At 37.1% G+C, this 16,293-nt stretch overlaps 1 protein-coding gene across 3 annotated transcripts in view; it reads right to left on the reverse strand.

The window, feature by feature from the left end:
• Positions 1 to 7,982: 7,982 nt before the first annotated feature.
• CLPX (caseinolytic mitochondrial matrix peptidase chaperone subunit X) overlaps positions 7,983 to 16,293 on the reverse strand; it is a 44,043-nt gene continuing 35,732 nt past the window's right edge. For all 3 annotated transcript variants that reach the window (XM_004758678.2, XM_004758677.3, XM_004758679.3), the window contains 4 exons: positions 14,595 to 14,894; positions 12,807 to 12,899; positions 10,895 to 11,001; positions 7,983 to 9,711 (listed from right to left, as the gene is read on the reverse strand). In XM_004758678.2, the coding sequence (XP_004758735.1) occupies positions 9,621 to 9,711; positions 10,895 to 11,001; positions 12,807 to 12,899; positions 14,595 to 14,894 (591 nt within the window). In that variant the 3' untranslated portion in view covers positions 7,983 to 9,620. The remainder of the gene's footprint in view (positions 9,712 to 10,894; positions 11,002 to 12,806; positions 12,900 to 14,594; positions 14,895 to 16,293) is intronic.

Consider the following 16,293-nt stretch of genomic DNA (forward strand, 5'->3'; position numbering starts at 1 on the left):
ATCTTTGAGCATTCTAGGTGGGAGCCAGCTGCACAGCAAACATTGTAACTAACAGATGCAGTTTCGCGCGTGAAACTACCTGTAAAGAAAACACATTAATTAAGTAGTTGTGCAAACAAATGCAGAAGTGCAGCGGTGAATGGAAGTACTACCAAAGAGGAAAACACCGGGCAAGAAGAGCTTACAGATTTTGACGTAGTCAAAGAAGTTAGGGGAGACTGTCCTAAGGATTTCAGCCTGACAAGTAGGAGTTGGAGAGAAGCACAGTTCAGATAGGAACAGCATTTCTAAAAACTCTTTAATAGTAGGTCTAGTCGGGGAACTGAAAGAGTGTTAGTAGGGAGGTGATGTGATGTTGGGCTCCTGGAGCTAATAATAGTCAAGAAAGAATTCTTGAGACGTCTTGGGTGCACAGAAGATGGTTTTATGAAAGCACGGAGACAGGACCCATGGGCAGGAAGAGCCGCACTGGGATTGGTTATATACTTTTAAGTTGGAGTGGGGGTAGAAACAGGAAATTTCCAAAAAGATGTTCATATGTTAAAGAATACTTAGAGGATCCTGTAGGTCAGGCTGTGGTCAAGCTAAATTTGCTTTTTTCCTCTAGCAAAGTATTAACTGTAAGATAATTGGGAGCTGGGGTGCCCGAGTGGCTCAGTTGGTTAAACAACTGCCTTCAGCTCAGGTCACGATCCCAGAGGCCTGGGATCAAGTCCCGCATCGGGCTCCCAAAGTCCAGCATCGGGCTCCCAGCTCCATGGGGAGTCTGCTTCTCCCTCTGACCTCCTCACCTGTCATGCTCTCTCTCACTGTCTCTCTCGCAAATAAATAAATAATTAGAAAAAAGAAAAAAGATAATTGGGAATTTCTGGAGGAATGTCCTTCTCTGCTTGTCAATGGGCAGCAAATTGTAAGGAAATTAATTTGATCTACATTTCCTTTTGCCTTTGTTCTTCATGTCTGATGGAGTCTAGAAAGCCTGGAGGGAGCCTGGGAGGACAGAGTGAAGGTTTCCAGGATCTCCTATCTTAAAAGCAATGGGAAACCGCTGGAGGGGAAGGAAAGACCATGTTGCAAAATTAGGTATTTAAAATTAAACTATTCTGAGATAATTGTATATTTGTGTGCAGTTGTAAGAAATAATACAGGGAGATCTTCTGTACTCTTCACCCAGTTTCTCCCAATGGAAATATCTTGCCAAAGTGTGGTACAATATTACATCTCTGACACTGACATTGATACAGTCAAGATACAGAATATTTCCATATCATTGCTTCCAGGTTCCCTTTTATAGCCACACTTAACTTCCCTTCCTTAACCTTAGGCAACAACTAACCTGTACTCCTTTATGTAACTTAGTCCTTTCAAGAATGTTATATAAATGGAATGATATAGTACATAACCTTTTGGGATTCTGCTTTTACTCAGCATAATTCTCTGAAGATTCATGCAGGTTGTATCAATAGTGTTTCTTTATATTGCAATAAAAGTGTGCAAAAAGATGTGAATAAAATGAAACCACTTTTTAAAACCATTCACATATTGAAGGATATTCAGGTTGTTTCCACTTTGGGGGTATCATGAAGAAAGCTGCTATAAACATTTGTATATGGGTTTTTATGTAAATATAAATCTTTGTTTCTTTGGGATAAATGCCCAAGAGTGCAACTGCAGGGTCATGTTGTTGCAGGAGTTTTTTTCTCTGTTGGCGCCTGTGGTTTTTGGTCACACTGCTTCAAAGAATGAAGAGGTAGACCAGACAGTGGTGGGCAGCAAAGCAAGGTTTAAATTTTATTTGTACTTCCTTAATGGCTAGTTATGTTGGACATATTTTCATTATGTTATTTGCCATCTGTATACCTTCTTCACTGAAATGTCTGATCCTATCTTTTGCCTATTTCCTAATTGGATTGTTTTTCTGTTAATATTTTAGAGTTGTCCCTGTATTCTAGATATAAATCCATTGATATCTGGCCTACAAATATTTCCTCCCAGTTTATAGCTTGTCAATCCTCTTAACAGGGCAGGTTTTTTTGTTTTTGCTTTTAAATAGAACAGAATTCTTTTTTTTTTTTTTTTTAGAAGGTTTTATTTATTTATTTGACAGAGAGATCACAAGTAGGCAGAGAGGCAGGCAGAGATGGGGGGGAAGCAGAATCCCTGCTGAGCAGAGGGCCTGATGCGGGGCTCAATTCCAGGACCCCAAGATCATGACCTGAGCTGAAGGCAGAGGCTTAACCCACTGAGTCACCCAGGTGCCCCTAGACCAAAGTTCTTAATTTTAATGAAGTCCAACTTACCAGTGTTTGCTTTTATGGATCATGCTTTTGGAGCCAGATCAAGAACTCTTTACTTAGCTCTACATCCTAAAAATTTTGTCCTGTGCTTTCTCTAAAAGTTTTGTAGGTTTACATTTAACTCTGTGATCCATTCTGAGTTAATTTTTGTATAGGGTGTGAAACTTAAAGTGTCACTTGAAACCTTGAGGTTCTACCCCCGCCACCCTCCCCACTGTGAATGTCCAATTGCTAAAGCATCACATTAGATCTTTACTTTTGAAAGCAGTAATAGAGGACTCCATGGGTAAGAATCCTGATACACGGGATGCCTGGGTGGCTCAGTTGGTTAAGCCACTGCCTTCGGCTTGGGTCATGATCCTGGAGTTCTGGGATCGAGTCCCATATCGGGCTCCCAGCTCCTTGGGGAGTCTGCTTCTCCCTTCTCATGCTCTCTCTCCTTCTCTCAAATAAATAAAATCTTAAAAAAAAAAAAAAAGAATCCTGATACACACTGATGAAGGATCAGAAGGCAAGCCAAGGACAAAGCACAACTGACACCCTACAAACCCCACCTGCCCCCACTCCCAAATGAAATTTGTTTCACATTCCTCCTGGCTGCCCTAAAAGAAGAAAACAAATGGTTAGCTAATAGAGACCATAGTTGCAAGACATGTCTCCATTAGTTTACCAATGTCTTAGTGATTTACAAGGAAAAACATTTAAGTATTTTTTTTTTTTTAAGATTTTACTTATTTGACAGAGAGCACAAGTAGGCAGAGAGGCAGGCTGAGCCAGAGGGGGGATGCAGGGAGAAAGCAGGCTCCCCACTGAGCAGAGCCCCATGCAGGGCTCCCAGAACCCTGGGATCATGACCTGAGCAGAAGGCAGAGGCTTTAACCCACTGAGCCACCAAATGCCCCAGGGAAAAGCATTCTTATCATTAACCTAGCTTTTGGAAACCCATAGACTCAACTGCCTGGAGCCCTAACATCACCCTTCCCTCCATAATGACGTGAAAACAAAGGTAAAAGGGAATGTAAATAAAATTTCCTTATAACCTGAAGCCCACTGACAAATACTGAGGCAGGCAGAGTATAACATTCCTCTAGGAAACTCCCAACTAACTTTTTTAAAATTAATTTTTTAATTAATTTTTTATTAACATATAATGTATTATCTGTCACTCATCAGTCTTACACAATTCACAGCACTCACCATAGCACATACCTCCCAGTGTCCATCACCAAGCCACCCCATCTGTCCCACCCCCCTCCACTCCAGCACCCCTCAGTTTGTTTCCTGAGATTTAAGTCTCTTACGGTTTGTCCCCCTCTCTGGTTTCATCTTGTTTCATTTTTACCTCCCTTCCCCTATGATCCTCTGTCTTGTTTCTCAGATTCCTCGTATCACTGAGATCATATCATAATTGTCTTTCTCTGACTTATTTCACTTAGGATAACACCCTCTAGTTCTATCCACGTCGTTACAAATGGCAAGATTTCATTTTTTGATGGCTGCAATATATATATATACACCATATATACTACACACACACACACACACACCACATTTTCTCTATCCATTCATCTGTCGATGGACATCTGGGCTCTTTCCATAGTTTGGCTATTATGGACATTGCTGCTATAAACATTGGGGTGCATATACCCCTTCGGATCACTACATTTTTGAGGTACATATCCAGTGGTGCAATTGCTGGATCATAGGGTAGCTCTATTTTCAACTTTTTGGAACCTCCATACTGTTTTCCAGAGTGGCTGCACCAGATTGTATTCTCACCAACAGTGTAAGAGGGCTCCCCTTTCCCTTCATCCTCCCCAACATTTGTCTGGACACTCCCAACTATCTTAATGTTAATGCTTTGCTAGAGGGAAAAACCACCTTAGCTTTGCAATAACCAGGCCTCCAGTTCGAGAGAGTCTTCTTTAGCATATCAAAGTCCTTTTGGACACTTCTCTTTCCTTACCTCCCCCAACTCCCAAGTATTGAATTAGCCATTCCTCACAAACCCAGTGCTGAACACTTTCTGCCCACGGGTCCTGGCCCTGTACTTCATTAATAAAATCACCTTTTTGCATCAAAGATGTCTCAAGAATTCTTTTGGCCCTTGGCTTCGGACCTCACCAGCATCCCAAAACTACATTATATACCCAAGAGCTGATCAATGTCTGACCTCACAACCAAATTTCTCAGAAGTTTTAAATAACATTTTACTTGTATCATTTTAAATACTGTACATAAAAGCCTTCATTTTTTTATCTTAAATTTATTATGTAAGATAACGTAATTTCTAGATACTCAGTTGTCAATACTGACATGGGAAACAAAGACAAAAGAAAAATGTCCTTACTACCTACAGCCCATTGACAAGTCCTTAACGCAGAGTGACATTCCTCTAGGAACTCAGCTGCCTCCATGCTAATACTTGGCTAAGGACAAAAGGCAATTTCAATTTTAGCCCAACTTCCCAGGATCCTGTAAGTCTACTTTAACATATAAAAATACCTTTGGAGGGGCGCCTGGGTTGCTCAGTGGGTTAAGGCCTCTGCCTTAGGCTCAGGTCGTGATCTCAGGGTCCTGGAATCCAGCCCCACATTGGGCTCTCTGCTCAGCAGGGAGCCTGCTTCCTCCCCTCTCTCTGCCTGCCTCTCTGCCTACTTGTGATCTCTGTCAAACAAATAAAATCTTAAAAACAAAACAACAAAAAAACCTTTGGAAATTTATCTCTATTCCCCAAGATACACGTTGGCAATCATCCTCCAAGCATATGACCTATTGGTACACATCTGAAGGGTCTCACGCCTAAGGTTTTATTAGACAGTAATAAGTGACTTTTCCCAACAATAGCTAGCCCCAAGATCCTAAAAACCTTGCTTCAAACTCTTTATAGAGACTTCCCCTATCTCTAAACCCCCCACCAACTTCAAAGTATATAATGGGCCACTCCTCATGACCTCAATGCAGCTTTTTCTGTTCATGGGTCCTGTCCCCATGCTTTAATAAAACTGTCTTTTTGCACCAAAGTTATCTCAAGAATTCTTTTTTGATCATTGGCTTTGAATCCTAACATCTTTCCTACATCAAATACCAAACATTTTTCTATTTGAAGTGTCACCTTTTCCAATACTTAACTCCTATATTTTCATACATATATTTCTGGTTTTCCTTTTCCATTTATTCACTGGTACACACTTAAGTTTTTAAAGCATATATATATATATATATATATTTTTTTTTTCCCCCCTCTCTTTAAGATTTACTTGACAGACACACTGAGAGAGGGAACACAAACAGGAGTGGAAGAGGGAGAAGCAGGCTTCCCTCTGAGCAGTAAGCACAATGTGGGGCTCAATCCCAACCATGACCTGAGTCAAAGGCTGACGCTTAACGAGTGAGACACCCAGCTGCCCCATTATTCATACTTTTAATGAATTTTTTAAAATATAAGCAGCAGCACCCTCATTTAAAAAAAAAAAAAAACATTTTTAGAGGAGAAGGGAGATAAAGAGAGCGTGAGCATGGGGTGGGGGCAGAGGGAGAGGGACAAGCAGATTCCTCGATGAGCAGAGAGCCCAAAGCAGGGCTGGATCCCACGACCCTGAGATCATAAACCAAGATGAAGGCACTTAACTGAGTCACCCAGGAACCCCTCTTCATTCTTCTTTCAGCATGATTAGGTGGAAAGGTGATGGAACCACTCTCCTTGAAGTTAAATCCTGGCTATTGTTTAGTGGAAAGGTGATGTAACCAATCTCCTTGAAGTTAAATCCTGGTTGTTGTTTTTACAAGTTGTGTGACCTTGGGAAAGCTACTTAAGCACTCTAGGCTTCAATTTCTTTATCTACAAGAAGGGTTGATAAGAGCACCTGCCTCAGAGTTGTTACATTAAATGAACACAGTGACATAGAGTAAGCACTGTAGGAGTGTTGTCATCATTTTGCTTATCATTCCTATTTTTCCATATGTACTTTAGAATCCATTTGCCTATTTTCAATTTTAAAACTTCTTCGTATTTTACTGTAACATTCATAGATTAATAAAGGGTTAATAGACATCTTGGTAATACTGAGTTTCCCCACTGAAGAACATGGGATACCACTTAAGATAATCAAAAACCCCTACCCTTCCACTCTTCCACTGCTATCACCTTAGTCCAATCCATTATCTTTCAAAAAGTAATAAAAAAATAAATAAAAAGGCCTAAGTATGTCCAACTCAATCCTTGCTCTATAGTGCTTGCTTATAGTGCAACCTCAGTGGTCTTTGAAAACAAGTCAGATTACATCATTTCTCTGTGCAAAAACCTTCCAATAGCTTCTCACCTGGCCCAGAATCCAAGTCTGGAAGTGAACTAGAAATAGGAAAAACAACTTTTAGTTTACTGTGGAGTGGATGTGAATTGAAAGGGGTTTTGTCTGCATGATGAGAAGTGATCTGAAAAACAGGAGGAAAATTATGAGGTAAGAGAGGGGCACGTGCTGGACTGTCTACCATGAGGCCGCTAGTCATGTTTCCCTCCATTTTCCGCAGAGCCTTCCCTTCCCAACAATCTAAAATATACATCTAATGATGTGCAACTCTCCTGGTTAATACCCTTTTAATAATTCCCCACTATTTTCTGCCTAAAATTACAACTTAATATGGCATACAAGATATTCTATTGTTTTAAAATGTATGGAGACATTATATATGATGTGTCCAATATCGGAGACATTATGTATGCTAAGTGCTGATTATAGTTAACAGAATATACAGGGGGTATTTTGGTTTTGTTTTAATAAATTTTTTTAAAAATTTTTATTTATTTATTTGACACAGAGAGATTACAAGTAGGCAGAGAGGCAGGCGGAGAAAGAGGAGGAAGCAGGCTCCCTGCTGAGCAGAGAGCCCAATGTGGCTTGATTCCAGGACCCTGGGATCATGACCTGAACTGAAAGCAGAGGCTTTAACTCACTGAGCCACCCAGGCACCCCATAATAAATTTTTTAAAAGATTTTTATTTATTTACTTGACAGAGTGACACAGAGAGAGAAGGAACACAAGCAGGGCGATTGGGAGAGGGAGAAGGCTTCCATCAAGCAGGGAGCCCAATGCAGGGCTTGATCCCAGAACCCTGGGACCATGACCCCAGCAGAGAGCAGACATTTAACGTCTGAGCCACCAAGATGCCCTCAGAATACAGTTTTCACCCTACTGGGACTTATGGTATACCTGAAAAGACATGTGAAAAATAAGCTTGGGATTTTCCAACTCCTAAAGCTCCGTAGTTGTTTCATATTTGTCAAGATTTTGATTTAATTTTCGTTATTTCTTTCTGGCAAATTCCTCCTTGATCTTTCAGATCCATCTGGCCCACCACCTTTTGTGCCACCACACCTGGTACCTACCTCATTTCCGTAATTATGATGCACAAATGTTTGTGTTTACTTCCCCTAGTAGATTAGTAATCTTCTTGAAAAACTCGGTTTGATCTAGTGTGGGGCCCACGCAGGACATTTAAGTGGAGGTTTTCAATAAATGTTTAACATAAACTTTAATAACAGAACTTTGTGGAATATATAAATAGGAGCATTTATTAGAGAGATATGAAAGTGCCAAGGATTAACCAATCACTAGAATAAAGCAGCTCATGATAACTGTGTCCTTTTAAAAATAGTACTGCTATGGATATACCAACACACTGGCTTTCATTTAGTACTTTTGTTTTATTCAAATGCCAAAACATAAGTTTCAAGATACAAACTGTAGTTATACTCGGTTTGTTTGATTTAAAAACATCAATTATGCTTTGTTAACAACTTCAAAAACCAAATGTAAGCTGTTGTGACTAAAATGTCTCCCAGTCCATTTCTGGAGGATTACCCTTATATATTTAGTAGCTACTCCAATTTTCACTCTACAAAAAGGAAAACAATGATGCTATAAAGAGAAAGATAATAAACAGTTATAATATGAAAGACTTCCTGAGAAGAACTTTAACCATTAGTAGAGACTAAGAAGGATATCTGTTTCTGTTCCATTTTATAGCAACCAGGCTTAAACACTCTGCAAAAGTGCATTTCTGGTCCTACCAGCCATAGATAACTCACATCAGTTATTACAACATAGAAAGCCCAATTCTTCATCAATAGGATTTAGAATTTGTGAACAGCTTAGTTCTTTTCCTAAGAAAAAGGGGGCAAAAGGAAAACTCAAGAATCTATAAACCAAATAATGAAAACAAATATTTAAGTGTACTCTGATTTAAACAATTTCAAATGAAGTTTAACTGAACACACAGTATGGAAACTTGTATCATCATTAAGCTTAAAAGGTACCCAAATATTTTGGTATTTATAGAATCAAATCAACTAACTTTCATTATTAAGCCCCTCCAAATTTTCCCAGTTTAGTTTTGTTCTATAATGGAGGTTAACTTATATTTTAGTGGGGACACAGTCATTTCTGCTGATAGAGAAGTATAGATTTTCTTTAATGTTCTATGAAACCAAGGAATTAGATATACAACACCAAAAAACAAAACAAAACTAGCTGAGCACTTTACATAAGTGCACAGTATTAGGATAGCACATGGCTGTTACTATGACTGACGATGCATGCTACTTTCAGAATTAAATGGTCTTTTCCTGAAGATTTAAGGCAGAGTTCAATTCTATCTGCCAAGCTCATGATACTAAAATGGACCAAAGATGGAAAATAAATCAGACAAGTCAGAAAGGGAATGGCCTTTTCTGTAGTACCAATTGGGAAATTGGTATCATACATTAGCAGATAAGACTAAGAACACAGCTAAATAAATCAGCAAAATATGGTTTTTCAGGGTACTTTTCCATGAAATTTTTAACTACTTAGAGATTATTTATTGCAATTTTCAAGATGAATAAAATTCCAATATTTTCAGGCAACAGATATGGGTGAAAAAAAAAAAAGGTTAAACTAAAAAATGGTATCCCAATCTTCAATTTTAAATAATTTATTTTCCCATTTGTAGAGTAACATTATTGTAAAATCCAGTTATTGCAACACCTGCATTGCTTAAAGGAACTCCTAAGAATTTTGTTAAAGCATATTTTTTAAAAACTGAACCAAAATAATGTACATTTTATCTCTGAACACTGTGTCATTAAAGTCCACATAATGTCCTCTGTATAAATCAATGTGATGTTATGTAATATACATGATCTGATTTTTACATCCTAAAGGCTTCTGACCATGTATGATATCCCAGATAGATCCAATGCTTTTAATGTCAGACTGTAGAGACAGTTACGATCATAAACAAAAGAAGGAAAAGTTTTATATACAAGACAGAAGTCTGACAGTTTAGCTATTTGCTGCATCTGCCTGGCGAGGCCATCCTTCTTCTTCAACTCCAGAGTCATATTCTTCTTCAGAGGATTCTTTCGTTGGAGCCCTACCATAAAAAGCCATTAGGTTTTTTTTATTTAAATAAAAATTAGGGGTAAACATGTTTTCTAGACTCAAAATAATAAATTAATCCACCTAGCTAGAAAAAACACGCAAAAAAGGAAAATATTAAGAGCATTTTTAACATTCAGATTTCTTAGTAGTGAAATACAGGAAATACTGAGAACTGCAAAACTAAGAGTTGTAATTTTCCCAATATTTTCCTTAACAAATTTATTACTGACATAAATTGACAAGGCTTCAACTGCAAAGTCTTTAAAAATCCATTTTTCCACCATTTTTAGTATTTCAACTCAAATCCTTGACATTTAGCATATATCTGTAGTAAAGAAGTCAATAGCTTCTGAGCAAATCTGGCTTGACTCAAGTTAGCCAAAATTATGATCAGAATAAAATTTTTCATATATTGTCATCAACCAATAAAAGATTATGTCTCTGAATCAACTATCTCCTAAGTTATCTCAAAAGATAAGCAAACAAAATATCACACCTTGTGACTTAGTTAAAACAAATTTAATTTCTGATATGTAACATTAATATCAAGTGGTGTATTATATTCATTGAAAAGATCAGGGGTCAGTAAACGACAGCCTGCAGGCCAAATAAAGCCCATCACTTGGTTTATTAAATAAAGATTTAATGGCACACTGACATGCTCATTCACTGCTAATTATCTGTGGCTGCTATTGTGCTCTGAGGGCAGTGGTGAACAGCTGCAATACAGACTGTGTGGCCCTTGAGTATTCATCTAGCCCTTTATAAGCAACTCTGCTGACCCCTGGGATAAACAGATGAAGCAGTGAAAGATCGGTCAATCTGTCAACCAACAAGATAATACCAAGAGAAAATTTTGTGAAAGATCTGAAACCAGTTACTCATAAATGACAGAATTAGCAGCAATTTAAATCTCATTTGGATGACTTCTCTATCTCTTTTGAGACTTCTTCCTTAGGGGAAGGCTAATTTTAAAGAAATTTTCAAAGACTCACAAAATACTATTATTTTGTAAACCAAAATTAGAACATCTTTTCCACAGAAAATTTATGAGATTATGGCACTTTTATGAATATAAGGATGCTCATGAAATTTTTGTGACAGACCAATAAACCATAGCAATAAAGAACTGATCTTAAGTTTTAGATTTGTTCAAGCTTGACAAAACACTTTACCGGATATATCCTGGTTCCTTTTTCCCTTCTACTACTTCTTTGTCAACTTCCACACATACAATATCAGAATTAGGAACTTCAAACATTGGTTCTAGTAACAGCTTTTCCTAAAGAGGTAAGAAGTAATGAATTATATGGAAAAGTGTTAGATTTTTATTTTATGTTCTATAATACTTATGCTCTATATGCCACCAATCAAATTAATTAATTTAACAAGTATTACTGAGTCCCTAATTCTGTACACCAGGAACTGAATGTTGAAAAAAAAAATCAATATAAAAAGCTTTCATACTCTTCATATTAAAGCAGCTGCTAACTAAATTCAGAGAGAATTCATTCTGTAAGGGAAAGCTATTTATCTATAGCTCTGTCTACTTAGGCCACCATGCACATATAGTAAGACTGTACCTCTGGATTCCGGTGTTACTCAGAATTCTTGGCATATTTTATTACCACAGAGGTCGAATGGTAATTCTTACTTTGAAAGTGATTTAATCCTAAACCATCTCTACCAAACTCTTCAATTTTGAACTATGACTTCAAATAAGCATTTGTTTCAACAGAGCTGCAGATCTTAAGGAAAATACTGGAGTACGTAAAAATTTCTTTTAAAATGTTAACTATGGGGCATCTGGGTGGTTCAGTCATTAAGCGTCTGCCTTTGGCTCAGGTCATGATCTCAGGGTACTAGGATGGAGCCCTGCAACAGACTTCCTGCTCAGTGGGAAGCCTGCTTCTCCCTCTCCTACTCCCCCTGCTTGTGTTCCCTCTCTCACTGTCTCTGTGTCAAATAAATAAAAAGGAAATAAATATGTTAACTATACGACCTATTCTTATAGTTTGCATGCTTTTAAATCTGTCTTTAATCAGTAACACCTGAAGTCCAGGAATTCATTAGAGAGTACAATCTCAAACTGTCTGTGGTAAATGTGTAGTTCCAATCAAAAAGTCGTATTATGATGAGAGAAGTAATAATTAGCAATGAAATCCTTAAAAGAGAATAGGAACATATGCTTGCTTTGGGAGCACGTAGGAAAATAGTAACCCACTGTACAGCCAGATCTGGAAAGGGAGGGAGAGAACACTATAAATAGAGTAGGTGATGGCTGAAAATAGGCTGGGTCTCTAGAATTTTAACAGAACAAAAAACGGAGTTCACAAGGTGGCTGGGTGGCTCAGTTAAAGGGTCCAACTCTTGATTTCAGCTCAGATCATGATTTTGGTCATGAAATTTGAGTGCTGCATTGGGCTCCACGCTGGGGTGTGGGGCCTGCTTATGATTCTCTCTCCCTCTGCCTACCCTCCCACCCCGCCTGCTCACACTCTTGAAAGAAAGAAAGGGAAGGGGAGAAAGAAAGAATAGTGAGTTCATATCACTGTGAAGAATTTAAGGGCAAAAAAATATCATGGTATCTGCAAATTAATTTCAAACAAACAGACAGGAATGAGAATTTCAATGGGTCTGAGGAAGTGGTCTAGGGAGGTTAGTCAAAAGGCCCGAATAAAATTTTCAAATTCTCCTTCCCAGAATCCTGATTTTCTCTATTTCTTTAATGTTATTATGTCCTTTGTTGCAAATGTTTGCTTACTTATTTCTTGGAGGAGAAAGAGAGGAGGCAGGGAGGGAGAGGGAAAGAGAAAATCTTAAGCAGACAACCTGAGATCATGACCTGAGCCAAAATCCAGAGTCAGATACTTAACTGACTGAGCCACCCAAGTCCCCCTGTTGCCAATACTTCACAGTTCCTTTTTTGTAATAAAGAAAAATATAATCTATGGAGACAAAATAATAATAATGATCACAAGAAACAATTCCAGGCCACTTCCATGGATATATTTCCAAAGTAGTAACATGGAGACTTAATATTTATAAAACCAAGAGCAAGAAAATAATCTAGTAAAGCCAACTTACCATTATGGACCGAAGACCTCGTGCACCTGTTTTTCGTTCTAGTGCCAATCTGGCAATAGCTTTCAAAGCATCCTCAGTAACATTAAGTTCACACTACAAATACATAAAAAGAAATGAGAACTTAGATAATACTTTTGTTTTCCTAATATAACCATGTAACATTTGATCTATTAATTGTTACTACCTATCATCATTTCTAGCCTTTGTAGAACAAAAAGGGACTAACGCCCTAACTTTACAGATAAAGAAGTTCAAGCAGATTAAGTATACTGATTCACTAATAATTAGAACCAAGGATCAGAATCTTTACATTTTGACTGACTCTGTCCCCTTTCAGACTAAAGCATTTTTTGACCATTACTTACTTCCTAGAAAACACTCATCACTCATTTTGAAGAGTATTACTAACCCACTCATCCTAAAGAACAAAGGCAAAGCTTTAGACAAATCTCTCTAAATTACCACAAATTTCAAAACAAGAGTTCAAATTACTGGTACTTTATAAATATACTAAAAAGAAAGATTAACATTCTTTGGAACACTACAATTCACAAGACCTTGGTATGAAGCAAATTATGGTTATGAATTTCTACTTCCAGAAAGTGTAAAATTTAAGCAAGGTAATTATCTCTCATGGTGCTTTACACCCTTGCCTTCAAGCACTTGTTTCTGTCAATTAGCCTAAGAGAAGTAATAGTATTTTGAATCACAAGTTTCTCATTAGTCCTTGAAGAGGTTTTCTAGATTAACATGGACTTTCCAAGACTTTATTCAACATTTATTGGGCCCCTACCTGTATACTAGAGATGAAATGAGGAATTACCATCTTTGCTGTCAAGGAACTTAAGTCTACTGGGTGGTGACGAATTAGCAAACTAGCATTTACAGCAGTGTATGCACAGTGGTGCTAAGGGAGCACCAATGTGGAGACATTAAAAAAAGCAAGGGGACCAATGAAGGATTTAAGGAGAGGAGTAAAATAACTAGCTTTGTGTTTATTATTTCATTAGAATATTATTAGATATTTATTAAGATATTTATTAATATTTAGAATATTTAATTAATATTTAGAATATAATAAGATATTTATTAATATCATTAGATATTTATTAAGAACTTAAAATCTATTTTCTGGGCATTATGTTCAACATATAAAAATGATCCATTCTGGAAGTAAAATGGAAGACAATGGTATTTTGGTGGTGGTGCTCAGAAACAGACTTGAGACGGAGACTTTTTAGGAGCTAAAAGCATGGGTCAAGGTAAAGAATGATAAAGGAGCTTGAGGTAGTGATAGCAGAATGAAATGAAGAGAATGAAACTAATTATTTAAAGACACAAAGTTCATAAAACCCAAACGTATGCTGTATGACTGGACATCTGGGCTTGTGGGACTGGATGTCTGGCTGCAGAGAAGTAGATGAGGAAGGTGAGGGAACTTAAGACAGAAGTATATAAAAGTATACACAGTATCCTGCAACAAAAGCATTTAACACTTTAAGGCTGAAAGGACAATCCTATGTGTCTGACTTAAAGGGTTGAGAATAGGCTGCTGGAATAATCTCCCTCTCTATATATCCCAATGATGATTTTAATAGGAAAAAAACAAAGCCAGCTCTTAAATGTCTAACATACCACAATCTGCTTTCCCTCTTTTCTAGATCCATATTTAGTGAGAAATAGGCTGGTATTCCAGATAAGCAGGATTGTTTTTGCTTTTTAAGTTAATTTATGCAGAGTTTCAATAACAAAACCCCACAAATTGAGTATGAAAAATAAAAATCTAACCTTATCCATGCTGAATAAGGCCTGGTACTGAGGAATAACAGCATTACGTGGCTCAGTTAGTATTTGTACAAGTGTTTTCTCATCGAGACTATGCAAAGGAACTACCACAGGCAACCGTCCCACAAACTCAGGAATCATGCCAAATTCAATGAGATCTCTGGCTTCTACGTGACGTAATAATCGATCTTTTTCTTCGATGTCTTGGTGAGTATTTGATTCTCCACTTCGGTTGGCAAGGTCTGCAGCAGCTGCAGCCCTTCTGCCTTTTCCCAGATTAGAAGGTGTTCCAAATCCAAGATACTACCAAGAAAAGACAGATATTAAAAATAGTAGAAAGAAGTTACACTGTATTAAGTACTTTGCATACATGCCTCATGTGACCTTTGCAATATATGAAAGTCCTAATATCAATTCGTATTTTACAAATGAAGAAAATAAGCTTTGAAAAATTAAGTACCTTGACCAAGTTCTCCTTGCTGTAAGTGGTAAAGTTAGGATTTGAATTCAGACCTATCTGCCTTTAGAACTGAGAACTAAACCACCATTTAATAACCAATTCTCAAAGAATGAATTCTAGTATAAATAGATAGGTAAAAACTACGAAAGGAGGTCCCTTAGAACTCGGATGATGATGCTGTAGGGATTTTCTGAAACTTCTAAACTAGTGTGGTTTCTAAAATGTGTAAGAACTTAAATCTAAAATGTGGTTTCTATAATGTGTTAAAATGGAGACAGTAATTATTTTGTAACCAAAATTAATTTTGTAACACTGTAAATAGTACTAGTGCCTATGGAACAAGTGCCCTTATAAGAAAATTATGCTTAAGTGTCTTAAGTCACTGCTTAGCATCCTATTAAAATCATGATTTGAGGTTCCACACATCAACCTACGTTAGAATAATTCTGATTTTATAAAAAAACATATAAGAATGACATTAAAAAAGAAGGCTAACTTTGCTGCAAATGTCTGGGTATTGGGGATCCTGACTGGGTCAGTTGGTGGAGCATGCAACTTTTGATCTCAGGATTGTGAGATCAAGCCCTAAACTGGATGTGAAGATTACTTAAAAAAACAAAAAACAAAAAACCAACAACAAAAAAACACACCCCAAACCACACACATACCCATTGTTTAAAAAAAAAAAAAAAAAAAAAAGGCTGGATATCTTAAGGTGTATGGATCCTACTTTGGTTCTTATAAAAGAACTATACTCTAGGCAATTGTCAGAAAGTTTAATTTTAATATGTCCTATAGCTTTTGTTGAAAAAAGCAGCTCATGATATGTAAGAAAACTGCTTAAGTCAAAAATTCATTCCTTTGACGCTCTAAGCTGTATACATGAATAGTATATCAGAAAGAAAAATACTTCCATTCAAAAATTTAAACATTAGTAAGCTTTTATTATGTATAAGCATATATAATTTAAAAATATATTTATTTTATATAATATAAACATTTACAAAGCCTTATTATAAAACACTGGGAATACAAACCTAAAGATAGCCATTACCCTAATGGGGCTTATTTAGAGTGAGAACACATGAAGGAATTAAAGTATCACAGGTGCAATGAAGGACAACCATCCAGGAAATTATAGCAGTAGACAAGAAGGAAAGGATGGGGAGGAGGGGCAGGAGGTGATCACGAAAGCTTCACCAAGTTTTAAAAAATGAATATAGATCTTTAAAAAAAAAAAAA

The sequence above is a fragment of the Mustela putorius genome, unplaced genomic scaffold, assembly GCF_011764305.1.
Source record: "Mustela putorius furo isolate JIRA1106 unplaced genomic scaffold, ASM1176430v1.1 tig00003896_pilon_pilon_pilon, whole genome shotgun sequence".
Lineage (NCBI taxonomy): Eukaryota > Metazoa > Chordata > Mammalia > Carnivora > Mustelidae > Mustela > Mustela putorius.